The sequence below is a fragment of the Cajanus cajan genome, chromosome 3, assembly GCF_000230855.2.
Source record: "Cajanus cajan strain Asha chromosome 3, NIPB_CcT2T_4, whole genome shotgun sequence".
Lineage (NCBI taxonomy): Eukaryota > Viridiplantae > Streptophyta > Magnoliopsida > Fabales > Fabaceae > Cajanus > Cajanus cajan.
The window spans coordinates 37,407,218-37,422,259 of NC_138519.1; the positions used below are offsets into that span (position 1 = coordinate 37,407,218).

Sequence of the window (15,042 nt, forward strand, 5' to 3'; positions counted from 1 at the left end):
AAATGGCTCGGGACTCAAGAACTTCGTCGGATCGACTCCCAGAGAGATTTCTAGGGCAGAACACTGCTCAAAAACCCCAGAATACTCAAGGAGGGAGTCAAAACTGAGTAAAAAAGTGTGGAATGACGTCCAATTGACGTCATATTTATAGGGAATAGGCGCAATACGGCCTACAGGGGCAATACGGCCGTATTGAAATTTTTGAACTTCAATACGGTCGTATTGAAGTTCAATACGGTCGTATTGAAATTCAGAAATTTCAATACGCCCGTATTGAGTTCGCTGCGGTTGTATTGAAGTGTCAATACGGTCGTATTGACTTCAGTACGACCGTATTGAAGTGTCAATACGGTCGTATTGACTTTAGTACGGCCGTATTGGGCTTTTTCCCTCCACTTCCTTATTTTGAGCTATTCTAAGACCTCTAGACCTACAGAGAACCCTCCTAGGGCCTTCGAGGAGTCCTTCTGGCTGATTATCCTTCAGTCTTCGAGAGTCTTCAAGCTTTATTTCCGACCCGGACAATTTTAGGGGTCTACAGCTGCCCCCCCTTTACTTAGTCGGACGGCCTTTTGGTGTATCGGCTGACAAGTAAAGGAGTTGACCCAATTGTCCGGGTATTGTGCCGACCTTCTGACTTGTAGCGTCTTCCGGTGGAAAAATGTTGAGTAGCCTCCCCAGGTGGGTGCATACCTCGGCGCTTCTGACATCCTCGGTAGCTGAGTTTACCTTCTCCAAGGTCAACTTCACTCGACGCCCGAGCCGGAAGTTGGACATCAACGCGCCTCTGATGACGATGATGGTTGAGTACCGCCTCTCCAGGCTTAGCTTCACTCTTTGTTCGAGCCGGAAGCTAAGTATCCTTGTGACGACGGTGAGCAGTATGAGTTTTGCCTCTCCAGGCCTAGTCTCGCTCTTTGTTCGAGCCGGAAACCAAGCACCTTTGTGACGACGGTGAGCAGTGTGAGTTTTGCCTCTCCAGGCCTTGCTTTGCTTGTTGCCCAAGCTGGAAGCTGTAAGTACCGTCTCTCCAGGCTTAGCTTCACTCTTCGTTTGAGCCAGAAGCTAAGTACCTTTGTGACAACGGTAAGTGGTGAGTACCCCTTTTCCAGAGATAGCTTCGCTCATTGCCCGAGCCGGAAGCTGCATACCTCCGTGTTTGTGACGACGGGGTAGCGTGAATATCTCCTTTCCAGGGATTCGTGATGATTTTGTCTCCACAGTCCACGATGCTGCTTCGACGGTTGTTTTTTGATTTTGTGCCACTAAGGGCTGGATAACGCAGGGATCCGTCTAGGGGATGTGCAGTTACTCATAGGTTCTTGTGTCCCAACTTTCCATTGCGTAGTTGGTTCCCACTGGGGAATTTCTGATTCCTTTGGGTGCAGACACAAAGATGCTCTTTCTGATGTGAGCGGTGCCTTATGATTGGCTGACGTCCTTTCGACGTTGGTGGAGTATCCCGGTTATCCTTGTTCGGGTGTCTCTTTTGGTTTTCTGATTTTGCTGCCTCTGTGTAGGTTGTTATCCACTGGGGGATTTTGTCGTTGATTTTGATTAGCCTCTTCTGTTAGGCGTATCAGCTTGACGTTCAATGATTGGCTGAGAGCCAGATTCCACTTGGGGAATGATTATTGATTTTTTTTATTTTTTTATTTTTTTCTCCTTCTACAGGGATGCCTCTTGAGTAGGCGACTGGGGATTTGGGGATCTTATGTATCCCAGAGTATTATTTAGGAAGCCTCTACAGGCTTAGCCTCACTCGACACTTGAGTTGGAGAGCTATCTTCACTGAGGAAGTTTAAGTCCTTTGACTTGGATATTCTGCTTGGGTGATCGTGCTTCCATTGGGAATGTCGTCGATCTTGCTTTGATAGCTCTTGCTGGTGATTTTGAGTCCAAGAGCGTGAGTTGAGGTTTCTCTGGGGAGTATTATTTCTGTGAGCCTCTCCAGGCTCAATTATTCTTTGATGTGGGGGATGAGGAGTATTGTTTCGGCAAGCCTCTCCAGGCTCAGTTATTCTGTGCAAACTGATTGTTGGATTTTCTGTATCCTTGCCCTTTTTATATATATATATATATATATATATATATTTTTTTTTTTTTTTTTTTTGGCTTTTTCTGTATTTTGCCCTCTTTTTTTTATGTTTTTGGCTTTTGCTGTACAGAATTTAAATTAAATTCAGTTATTATGAGAGAGTATTATTTCGGCGAGCCTCTCCAGGCTCAGTTATTTTGAGAGTATTCTTTCGGCAAGCCTCTCCAGGCTCAATTATTCTGAGAGAGTATTATTTCGGCGAGCCTCTCCAGGCTCAGTTATTTTGAGAGTATTCTTTCGGCAAGCCTCTCCAGGCTCAATTATTCTGTATGATGCTGCTGATTTTCTGAATCTTTGTATTTTGCTTGCTGCTGTCATACACAAGCAATTTTCTATTTTTCTATTTTATGCAGTTGCCTCATGATAAGGTCTTTGAATGTGCAACTAATGTGTGTGTGATGCACAAATGCAATACAATTTTTTATTTTTGTTCATTTATTTAGAAAAGTGAGTGGCTCTCCCTATCCTCTTCTTCTTGGAGGACTTTCTGTCATTGACGCGAGGGAGTATTTTTGTGAGCCTTTATGCAGGAGATTATGGATTTTACAGGAACCCCTCCAATTTTCTTTTATTGACCGATTATTAAGAGTTTCGTACAATTTTTAGAAACATCAATTTAAAGGCATAATCACAAGGTCAAGAAAGAAAAGAAACAAATGGATATTTTATTGATATTCACAAATGTTTATACAGAAAGATTTACAAAGGGAATTTCTGAAGAATGGCTGGCCAAGGTAGGCTATACATTTTTGGCTTAAACAATTATATCTGTAATTGTCGCTCTTCCCGTTTCCCTAATCGTTTCGGGTGAGATGCCTGAGCCAGGAGTGTAGATACTGCAAGACGCTTGCTTCTAGAAGATTATCACTCGGACCGCCTTTCGGTTTTCGGTTGAAGTGATCGTTGCTCGCTTTACTTTTTGCATCTTATTCTTTTGCCCCTAATTTTTGCCTAGGACGTGTCCTAGCGGGGATAATTTTGCCTTTGTTTTGCCTAGTACCCTTGTACTGGCGGGCTTTTTGTTTTGCCCTAACTTTTGCCTAGGATGCCCTTTTTGGGTTTTCATCCTAGCGGGCTGATGCAAGCAACGTCTTCAAGCATAATACTTCTTTACCACGTCAGCGTTGACTGGGTATCGAAGTTCTTCTCCGTCCATGTCTGTGAGAATCAATGATCCTCCGGAGAAGGCTCGCTTTACCACGTATGGTCCTTCGTAATTTGGGGCCCACTTTCCGATTTTGTCCTTTTGAGCCGGTAGCAATTTCTTCATCACCAGCTCTCCCTCATGGTAGACTCGAGGATGGACTTTCTTGTCAAAAGCCTTTTTGATCTTCCTTTGGTAGGCTTGACCATGGCATATGGCGTTCAGTCGTTTTTCTTCGATAAGGTTCAATTGGTCGTGTCGACTTTGAACCCATTCTGCCTCGGAAAGTTTTGCTTCCATGATTACTCTCAGAGACGGTATCTCGACTTCAACCGGCAGAACTGCCTCCATTCCATAAACAAGGGAGAATGGAGTAGCTCCTGTGGATGTACGTACTGAAGTCCTATAACCATGGAGAGCGAAGGGTAGCATCTCATGCCAGTCTTTGAATGAGACAACCATCTTTTGTACTATCTTCTTGATATTCTTATTGGCTGCCTCGACTGCCTCATTCATCTTTGGTCGATATGGGGAAGAGTTATGGTGCTGAATTTTGAACTCTTTGCACAGCTCTTCCACCATCTTATTGTTCAAATTGGATCCGTTATCAGTGATGATTTTGTCGGGAATACCGTATCTGCATATGATATTCTTTCTGATGAAGGACGTTACCACCTTTCGGGTCACATGAGCATACGATGCCGCTTCTACCCATTTGGTGAAATAGTCAATGGCCACAAGGATGAACCTATGTCCGTTGGATGCTTTTGGCTCGATGGGTCCAATAACATCCATGCCCCACATTGCAAATGGCCAAGGTGAAGCCAACACATTGAGTGGCGTTGGTGGGACATGAATATTGTCGGCATATGTTTGACATTTGTGGCATTTCCGAACGTATTGGTAACAATCCCTTTCCATGGTCGACCAATAGTACCCTGCTCTGAGGATTTTCTTAGCCATTGCAGGCCCGGGAATATGGATACCGAAAACCCCCTCATGTATTTCTTTGATTACATTTTGAGCTTCGACTTGGTCTATACATCTCAACAAGACCGAGTCATAATTCTTTTTGTAGAGGGTTTCTCCAATCAACAGAAATCCCATGGCCCTTCTTCGGATATGCTTTTTATCATTATCACTAGCCATATCAGGATATTCCCCTTTTGACAAATATTGTTTGATGTCATGGAACCATGGATGATCGTCAACAGCTTCATCTATCAGTAGGCAGAACGCTTGCTTATCGTGCCGCCGGATATTGATGATGGGCATTTCATGCTCCTTATCCAAGGCGAACATCGATGATAGTGTAGCAAGGGCGTCAGCAAACTGATTCTCCTCCCTTGGAATGTATTCAAAGATGACACTTTGGAAGAATTGTGTCAAATCTTTGATATGCTCAACATATGGTATCAGTTTAGGATTTCGGACTTCCCAGTCACCTCGTAGCTGATGGATGACTAAAGCCGAATCTCCAAATACTTTGAGTTTGAGGATACCATTGTTGATAGCCGCTTGGATTCCTAACGCGCAAGCCTCGTATTCGGCCATATTATTTGTACAGTCGAAATTGAGTCTTGCTGTTAGAGGGATATGCTTTCCTTGTGGGGAGATTAACACTGTCCCAATCCCTTGTCCAAGCATGTTGGAGGTTCCATCAAAATACATGGTCCACGCATCGTCTTTTGGTTCTTCATGTTGTATACTCATTATATGCTCATCGGGGAAATCATCCTGAAGGGATTGATAGTCATTGGTCGGCCCGTGTGCTAGGTAATCAGCTAAGGTACTACCCTTGATGGCCTTTTGTGTGACATGTATGATGTCAAATTCTGATAATTGCACTTGCCATCGGGCAATCTTCCCAGTGATTATTGGTTTGTCGAACACGTACTTAATTGGGTCCATTTTGGAAACCAACCAAGTAGTATGCCTTATCATGTACTGCCTGAGCCTTTGTGTTGCCCACGCTAACGCACAGCAAGTCTTTTCTAATGGCGTGTAGCGGGTTTCATAATCAAGGAACTTTTTGCTCAGGTAGTAGATGGCTTGTTCTTTCTTTCCAGTTTCGTCCTGTTGCCCTAGCACGGCTCCCATGGACTCATCAAGCACTGTCAGATAGAGGATTAATGGCCTTCCCTCGACAGGTGGCACCGATACTGGTGGATTGGCCAAGCACTGTTTGACCTTGTCAAAAGCTCGTTGACAATTCTCATCCCAAGTTTCGGAATGATTCTTGCGCAACAGCTTGAATATCGGTTTGCACGTGTCAGTCAACTGTGCGATGAACCTTGCGACGTAGTTCACCCTGCCGAGGAATCCTCTAATTTCTTTCTCAGTTTTAGGAGGAGGCATTTCCATTATTGCCTTTACTTTATCGGGGTCCACCTCTATGCCTTTTTCACTGACGATGAACCCAAGAAGCTTACCCGACCGAACTCCGAAAGTACACTTAGCCGGGTTTAGCTTAAGCTGATATTTACGAAGCCGATTGAATAATTTTCTCAAATATTGGACGTGGTCCATCTCGTCTTTTGACTTTGCGATCATGTCATCCACGTATACTTCAATTTCTTTGTGGATCATATCGTGGAATAGCGTCACCATCGCTCGTTGGTAGGTGGCACCCGCATTTTTAAGTCCAAAAGGCATCACCCTGTAGCAGAAAGTTCCCCAGGGTGTAATGAAAGAAGTTTTCTCGCGGTCTTCTATATTCATCTTGATTTGATTATATCCCGAGTATCCATCCATAAAGGAATAGAGCGTGTTTGTGGCTGTGTGATCCACGAGTGTATCAATATGTGGCAAGGGAAAATCGTCCTTTGGACTGGCACGATTCAAATCCCTATAATCAACACACACTCTAACCTTCCCATTCTTTTTGACGACTGGCACAATGTTAGCCAGCCATTCGGGATACTGGGATACAACCAAGAATCCCGCGTCTAATTGTTTTTCCACCTCCTCCTTAATCTTTAAGGACCATTCGGGCTTGATTCGTCGAAGCTTTTGCTTAATAGGTCGAAACCCCTCTTTTAAGGGCAACTTGTGTTCAACGATGTTGGAGTCCAAACCGGGCATATCGTGGTACGACCATGCAAATACGTCCTTGTATTCCCTCAACAATTGAATCAATTGCGTTTTTATTCCATCACTGATACGGGTCCCAATATTGACCTCTTTCAATTCTTGACCCTGCCCCAAATTCACGGTCTCCAATTCTTCTTGATTCGGTTGGAGTAGACGAGCTTCTTGATCTAGCAGTCTTTGCAGATCCGGAGAGATGGTCTCCTCATCACTGTCCAACTCAACCCATTCACCCTCGGCTTTCAGATCCCGGTCAGAGCGAGCAATCACAGACATAATTATTTATTGGTTCTGTTTAGGTTTAGAGTTTATTAATATTAATGAGAGAGAGAGAATAGAACAAAATGAGAGAATAATGTGTGAAAGATGCCTTTTTATTGATATATGAGTGTAAAACTGTACAAAACCCTTTATTTACATGAAAAGGTCCTCATGATCTCGGGTACTGATCATGAGTCCCTAAAAGAAAAAAATGTGGAGGGGCCCTATCATGGCTTGCCCTTCTCTCTACTCCTGCTGCGGTAGAGGATTCTTGCTCACGTCGGGCGCCGTCGAATCGAAAGTGACCCACCCAGCGTCGATAAGGTCTTGGACCTTATACTTGAGAGCTCGGCAGTTCTCCGTTGAATGCCCTTGTGCCCCCGAGTGGTATAGACATTTGTCTTGTGGATTGTACCAATCGGGGTAGGGTGGATTCACCTTCTTTGGTGGAATGTAAGCTATAAGACGCGCCTCTACTAGCTTCGGCAGGAGATCGCTGTAAGTGGTCGGAAGTCTATCAAACTTCTTCACAGAGTTGTTTTGCGATTTGCCTGACTTCGAAGCGGAAGAAGACGGAGCAATGGTTACAGCGTTGACTCCTCCTTCTTTCTTCTTCCCAAAGGCCTTCTTAGCTTCATATGATTGGGAAGGCTTAGCCAGCTTCCCACTTTTAAGTCCTTGTTCCACCCTTTCTCCTATGGTGGTGATGTCCGAGAAGAGTGTCGTTGTGTTCCCTATCATTTTATCGTAATAGGGACCAGTCAACGAGTTGATGAATAAGGACACCGTCTCCTTATCCGACAGCGGGGGCTCTATCTGTGCCGCCAACTCCCTCCAACGTTGGGCGTACGCCTTGAAGGATTCATCGTTCTTTTTACTCAAGGCTTGAAGATCAGACCTATCGGGTGTTAGGTCGATGTTGTATTTGTAGCGCTTGAGGAAGGCGTCGGCCAACTGCCTCCATGTGTGTACTAGATTTCCATCTAGCTGCATATACCAGTTGAGTGCAGTTTCAGCTAAGCTCTCTTGAAAGCAGTGGATCAAGAGCTTTTCATTTGTGGCATATGCAGCCATCTTGCGACAGTACATGGTGAGATGACTTTTAGGGCAAGTCGATCCCACGTACTTTGGGAAATCCGGCACTTTAAATTTAAGAGGGAATTGAATGTCCCTCACTAAACACATGTCGGCGGCATCCTTAATGTCAAAGTCATGCCCCTCCATAGCCCTTAGCCGATCCTCGAGGGCATGGAATTGTTCCTTTGAGACCTCGGGCTCTTTTATTATAATTCCTGCCCCAAGGGGTACGGCGTTTGGAGGATCTTTTTCATGCTCTTCCTCCTCTCCCTCATGATGGGACCCATGATCACTATGATGAGAATCATGGATGTTGTGATGACGCATGAGTTCCATCATTTGCACCATCTGCTCTTTAAGCTGTGAAAGCTCGGTTGTGAGCTTCTTGTTTTGCTCCTCCAATGCTTCCATTTTCTTGATTTTCCGTGCGCGCGTAAGGACAGAGAGATGACCAGCCACTTTCTAAAATGAATGTTTAGTTAGTTTATTTTATGGAATGAATACACTCTTTAACATGAGCTTGATAAACCTCCATCTTTAAGGCGCTGCCTTTTTAAGACGGAAGTTTACCACCCTTCTTTATCTATGATTTCTCCCCAACGGAGAATCTCTATAGTCATGGGTCTCTTTCACTCATGTCAAGAGGTATTGGTGATCCTAAAATGTATGTTTTCATGAGGATGCATGATGTCTTATTGGTAATGATGTACATGCTCCTCACTTTTATTATATCTTCACACATGGTCTTTCCTCTCATGTCATGGTTTTTTATGCATGGGGATTATTTTTAGACCTTATCACGAGGTTATTTATTAATGCACAAACAATTGCACATAAGCATTTACACAAACAATTCACTCATCCACGAACAGTCACGAGCGAATCACGAGGTAGGGGTCTCCTGCAGAAAAGTGCATATTCAAGGAGGATCTAACTGTTCTCACCAGTCCAAGGCCCCCAAGGTGCCCCCATTATAGGGACCCAATTCCTCTCGTCGTAGGTCGATGGAAAGCTCCAACGCACCGTCGGACTCAAGTTCATGGTTATCACCTTGAGTGATGTTTTCCGACAACGGTCTACGGGCACCTATAGACCCATTCGACAACCGGCCGTACTAACATCCACTCCCTATGGTTAATCACTCATGCCCCCGGGTATAGAGGGAACTGTTGTGTGCAAAGGTTTGTGTGCAGTTTTTATTTCAAACAATTGCGGAATTTAAACATACAACAGTTATTTAAAGCCATATAATAAAACATATTATAATACAAGCAAGGGGTAATGAAGTAGTTTTAACTATTATTTATTAAAAATAATCTGTCACTAAATGGGACTGACTCTCGAGGCTTCCCCAGCGGAGTCGCCATCTGTCGCCACCGGCCCGAAACGGGCTTTCGGCATTCGCGAAGGATGGTTGGACTCGTTTATTTGTTTAAAAAATGTGGATTGCTAGAATGACTTATTCTCAAACTGAGACCTCGTCAAACGAGCAATTTTATTTAAAGGCTCACCAATCCATATTAATCCCAAGCGGGACCCTCCATGGATTAGTGGTTTTCGTAAAAGGAGGGTTCGTGGAGTCGCCACCAATGTTTTACTCAAAACATTGGAAAAAGAGATAAGGCAATCGATTTTATAAATCAACTTTGGCCATTACAACCAGAGTTGGGTAAGGGAGTCGGTTACGCGTGGGGAAGGTGTTAGCACCCCACAGCGCCCCTTTCGGGTTCCCTATGACAGATTATTTTTAAAAGAACAGTATAAAATTACTAAATTACCCCTATTTATTCTAAGCAATTATAAATTGACTATCTACATGATGACAGTTTAAATATGCACACAGAAAGCAGTAAAAGGAAGGATTGAAGGGAAACCTCTTGAAGCGTGCTTTTATATATTGCAAAGAACTGGGAAGCGTTTTGGCGTTCCCTCGCTCTACAAGCCCGCTCCTCGCTCTCCTAGAACAAAATTTTAACTAAGGGAATCAAAAAGATTTCCCCTCGACTAGGTTCGATCCTCCAGCAAAATGGCTCGGGACTCAAGAACTTCGTCGGATCGACTCCCAGAGAGATTTCTAGGGCAGAACACTGCTCAAAAACCCCAGAATACTCAAGGAGGGAGTCAAAACTGAGTAAAAAAGTGTGGAATGACGTCCAATTGACGTCATATTTATAGGGAATAGGCGCAATACGGCCTACAGGGGCAATACGGCCGTATTGAAATTTTTGAACTTCAATACGGTCGTATTGAAGTTCAATACGGTCGTATTGAAATTCAGAAATTTCAATACGCCCGTATTGAGTTTGCTGCGGTTGTATTGAAGTGTCAATACGGTCGTATTGACTTCAGTACGACCGTATTGAAGTGTCAATACGGTCGTATTGACTTTAGTACGGCCGTATTGGGCTTTTTCCCTCCACTTCCTTATTTTGAGCTATTCTAAGACCTCTAGACCTACAGAGAACCCTCCTAGGGCCTTCGAGGAGTCCTTCTGGCTGATTATCCTTCAGTCTTCGAGAGTCTTCAAGCTTTATTTCCGACCCGGACAATTTTAGGGGTCTACAACCATATCTTGATTATCTTCATCAAAATTTTCATTAATGGTTGAATTTTCAGGATCATCATCTATGGTCACCCTTGCCAATTGTATATGTGTGGCATCATTAGGAAATATTTGTTCCAAGTTCTGTGATGGGTATGCCTCAATGGATGCCATATATTCTTCATCATCTTCACCCATGTCATAAAAGTCCCTAGGTTTCAAATGAATCGGTATGCTCCAACCTTGTTCTTTCTCATCCTCTACATAATAAACCATTTGAGCTTCAGAAGCTTTAATGTATGGTTCATCATCATCTTTTTCACCAGTATGTATTAGTCTTGCAAAGTTAGCAGAGATAAAACCCAACTTATCTTCCTTCATGCCTCTTGAAGTAGTAGTGTCAGCCCATTCACATTTAAACATGGGTACTGTGAACCCATTATAGAAAATCTCAATGATATCTATCAATCTTCCATAATATGGCACCCCTCCAAATCGCATTTGGGCATCATTATTACTTGAGTAGCTTCTTGTTCCAAATGTGCCAAAAACTCCATTATTTTGACTTTTTAAAAATTTGTCTCGTGTTAAGGTTCGAAATTTGTATCCATTAACGTTAAATGTCGTGAACCTTCTAGCTCGGTCAAAAGGACCTTGCGCAAGACTAATAAGAACATCTTTATCTGGTTCGTTAAGACTGTTAAGATTATTTCCAACCTAATGCCATAATACATATTGTTAGTCAAATTCTTATTAAAAATAAATATATTGAACTTGGAATGCATAAGCACTTACGCGATTAGAAAACCAACGAACAAAATCTCTATGAACCCTCTTGTCTACCTCGGCAACATTCCTTGCACCACCCGTTAACTGACTTCGTAGAATATTTCTAAATTGCCTATTTGGTTATATCATATTACATATACGGAAAAAAAAAAAAAAAAAAAAAAAAAAAAAAAAAAAGAACTTAATAATTCATCCAAGTGAAATAATTACTTACTGAAGATAGTAGTCAACCACAGGCTAATTTTTTAACACATGTCTATGAGCTTGTAATTTCTCCTTGGGGGTAAGGGTAAAATATGAAGAGCCACCAACAGGTTTTCCAACCATGGGAAATAATTCACTTACTTGTGATTCAGATTGTCTATCATAAGGCTCATCATCTACACGACTAGGTCGATTCCATCTTGTCTCAATGTTATCTAAATACCTTGAACAAAATGTAAGAATCTCTTGCACAAGGTAGCCTTCTGCTATAGAGCCTTCCGGTTGTGCTTTATTACCTACATAAGATTTTAGTTGCCCCAAGTACCTATTATTAAGCCACAATCAATTTTATTTGGATGAATGTGTTTTATTACTAAAATAATATAATAAGAAGAAACACTAGCACACATTTTTTTACCTTTCTATAGGATACATCCATCGATAATGAACAGGACCTCCAAGCTTGGCTTCTTCAACAAGGTGAACAACCAAGTGAACCATAACAGTGAAGAATGAAGGAGGAATTAACATTTCCATGTGGCATAAAGTGGAGACAATTTGATTTTTCAATTTGTCTAAATCTTTAATTTTCAACACTTTACCACATAATTGTCTGAAGAATGAGCAAAACTCAATTAATATTGTTGAAACCTCATCAGGCAATGCTATTCGCATGGCTAATGGTAGGAATTGCTCCATCAATACATGAGAATCGTGACTTTTCAACATTCCATTCAATTTAAGGTTATCCAAATCAATGCATCTAGAAATGTTGCTAGAATAACCATCTGGCACGGTGATATTCTTTAGAGTTGTGAGAAATGCCTTCTTTCCTTTGTTAGTCAATGTAAAGATAGCTAAAGGATACTTTCCATGCTCATTTGGCCAAAGTTCAGGTCTAATACCCATAGCTTGCAAGTCTTTTCTCGCATTAACATTGTCTTTTGTCTTTACACTATCATTTAACAAAGTATATATAACATTATCGCACACGTTCTTCTCAATATGCATCATGTCAAGATTGTGACGTAAACAATTATCCTTCCAATATGGAAGTTCAAAAAATATGCTTTTCTTTTTCCACTGTTGAGTGGTACTTTGTGGAAGATGTCCACCTCGGGTTCTTTTTCTTGTCCCTTCTTGCACTGGTATTCTACCAAATGTGACATTAATATTCTGAACCTGTTCAAGAATTTCAAAACCAAATAATGTTTTCAGTGAACTACATAGATCTTGCTCACCATTAAAGCGGATCCTGTTCACTCTAAATCTATGTTTCTGATCAAGAAATTGACGATGACCCATGAAACACCATTTCCTACTATAAGGAAGACGACAAGGAATAGGGTCAAAGTTACAAGATGGGCAAGCAAGTTCGGTGTAAGTATTCCACCCAGAAAGTGTTCCTAGCCCAGGAAAATCACTAATCGTCTAGATCAAAGCTGCATGTAATTTAAACATTTCTCGCTTGAAAGAATCATACGCATCCACACCTGTTGTCCACAACTCCTTCAACTCTTTGATTAAAGGTTGTAGGTAGACATCTATATTATTTCCTGGCATTTTTTTACCAGGAATTATCATTGAAATTATAAAAGATGTTTGCTTCATGCATACCCATGGTGGAGTGTTGTATGGAATGAGAATTACTGGCCAAATGCTATAACTTGAACTCATAACACCAAAAGGATTAAAACCATCAGTAGCTAATGCAAGACGCACATTTCGTGAATCAGATGCAAACCAAGGGTGTGTCAAGTCAAACCGCTTCCAAGCTTCAGAATCTCTAGGATGCCTCATCATTCCATCATTCGTACTATTCCGAACATGCCATCTCATATTCTCAGCTGTCTTTGATGACAGAAACAATCTTTGTAATCGGGGTTTCAATGGAAAGTAACGAAGTACTTTTGCAGGAACTTTCTTCATACTATTGTCATCACTAGATAACCTAGACTTATTTATTTTTGCCCTTGATTTCCACCTTGAAGTGTTACAAACTTTGCATGTCTCCCTCTCTTCATCTTCCCTGTTGCCCCAATAAAGCATACAATCATTCGAACATGCTTGTATCTTTTCATAGTTCAAACCAAGCTTGGTGATTATTTTCTTTGCCTCGTAGAATGAACTTGGAATATTTGCATGTTCAAAGGCATCTTTCAGAAGTTCTAAAATCATTGTCATGGCCTTATCGCTCATCCCACACAAGCATTTGATATGATATAACTTCACCAAAAACGACAATCTTGAATACTTTGTGGACTCTTCGTACAAGGGTTGTTCCCCATCTTTTGCTAATTCATAAAACTCATTAGCTTCATGCCTTTCTTCAGATGCATTTGGCATCACTTCTTCATCTCTATCAATCTCTACATTTGACACAATGGGTACTTTATTTCCATGGGGCCTATCAACTCCAAAAGCGTCATTAATCATGTTTTGAATAGGATCTTCAATATCAGTGGCATCTTGGTCTACATTTGGAGTATTACTAGTTTCTCCTATCCTTCTTTCCCCATGATGAGTCCAACTTGTATACCCACATGGAAACGGTCTACAAATTAAATGATCATACACCACATCCTTAATCTGTCTTTTTTTGAAACCACATCGTTTACAAGGACATATTATTTTGTCATTTATTGAACTGTGTTCAAAAGCAAAATCAATAAATCCCCTAACTCCTTGCTCATACTCCATTGTGTTTCACGGCTTCATAATCCATGACTTATCCATTGCTTCAAAATTGTAAAACGATGCACTCCCACAAGTATAGAGGCTTTGAATAAAGATAAAGTCCTAAATTTCAGGGTATCGGGAGAGAAATAAATTATAGTAAATGGAGCTTGAAATAAGATTAATCCATATAGAGAAGTTTATCCATTAGACTGATACTCAATAACATATCACTATTTTAAGTGAAACTATACACAAATCAATATCACTGTTTCAAGTGAAACTATACACAAATCAATTTAGAGAAAAAACTCTTGAAATTTGTTACTACAGATAGCTGAAGGTCATAAAAAAATGGATGTACACAATACTGTCCATACAAGAAAGCAACATGTTAACCATACCAAATTTCGAAACGAGATACTTGATGCCAATGGTTTCAGATTTGCAATCATGTACAATTGATAAATCATTCATTCCAGTTAATTTCTCCCTCAGTAGTGAGCATTAGTCATGGTTTATTTAAATTGAGGGTAAATGATTCAATATTTTAATGATAATATCATGGAGAACTTTGATTGACAAGAAATGATGCAAATGACAGTTAACATTAACCCTTTAAAGCCTAAATTGTACAAGAGATATTCTCAATTTTTTTAATTAAAAAAACCTACAGCCCGCTCAATAAAAAAAACTTCAAATATATACTTTTGCAATATGGATAAAAATATAAACAGAAATGACTCAAGACAAAGCTTTAATCAACTGTAGGTAGGGGTGTTAAAAAACTACATTAAGCTAAACTATTGTAAAAACTAAACTAAATTAGATTATAAAAAATTAAACTAATTTTGATAAAAACTAAACTAAACCATATTTTAAGTTTAATTTTTAAAAACTAAACTATTATAAAAAGTAGTTTAGTGCACTTTAGTTATAAAAAAAAGTTATAATTAAGAAATGTTATAAATAATTAATTAGAACTAAACTAATAGATAATTAAATTGGATTAAACTAGAAAAAACCAAATTATTTTTATAAAAAAATGAACTAAAATAAATTTTAAGAATGAATGATTTTTGGACACAATTATGAGTTATGGACGGAAAATAGTTGTTTCATATGAATTGAAATCATAACAGGGGTATATGACTTACTACC

The 15,042-nt window shown here is 40.7% G+C and overlaps 1 protein-coding gene across 1 annotated transcript; it reads right to left on the bottom strand.

The window, feature by feature from the left end:
- Positions 1 to 10,221: 10,221 nt before the first annotated feature.
- Positions 10,222 to 13,905, bottom strand: LOC145956269 (uncharacterized). Its single transcript, XM_083071841.1, has 4 exons — positions 12,699 to 13,905; positions 11,624 to 12,611; positions 11,347 to 11,530; positions 10,222 to 10,929 (listed from the first exon to the last, which is right to left on the bottom strand). The coding sequence occupies exons 1-4, from the start codon at positions 13,903 to 13,905 to the stop codon at positions 10,222 to 10,224; spliced, it is 3,087 nt and encodes a 1,028-aa protein (XP_082927967.1).
- Positions 13,906 to 15,042: the final 1,137 nt, after the last annotated feature.

Bases quoted from the DNA above. Each gene is read 5' to 3' on its own strand.
- LOC145956269 (XM_083071841.1), bottom strand. From the start codon at position 13,905: ATGGAGTATGAGCAAGGAGTTAGGGGATTTATTGATTTTGCTTTTGAA. The intron at 11,531-11,623 runs GTAAAAAAATGT...GCTTAATAATAG, and splicing joins TGGATGTATCCTATAGAAAG to GTACTTGGGGCAACTAAAAT. The intron at 10,930-11,346 runs GTAAGTGAATTA...TTATGGCATTAG, and splicing joins ATAGACAATCTGAATCACAA to GTTGGAAATAATCTTAACAG.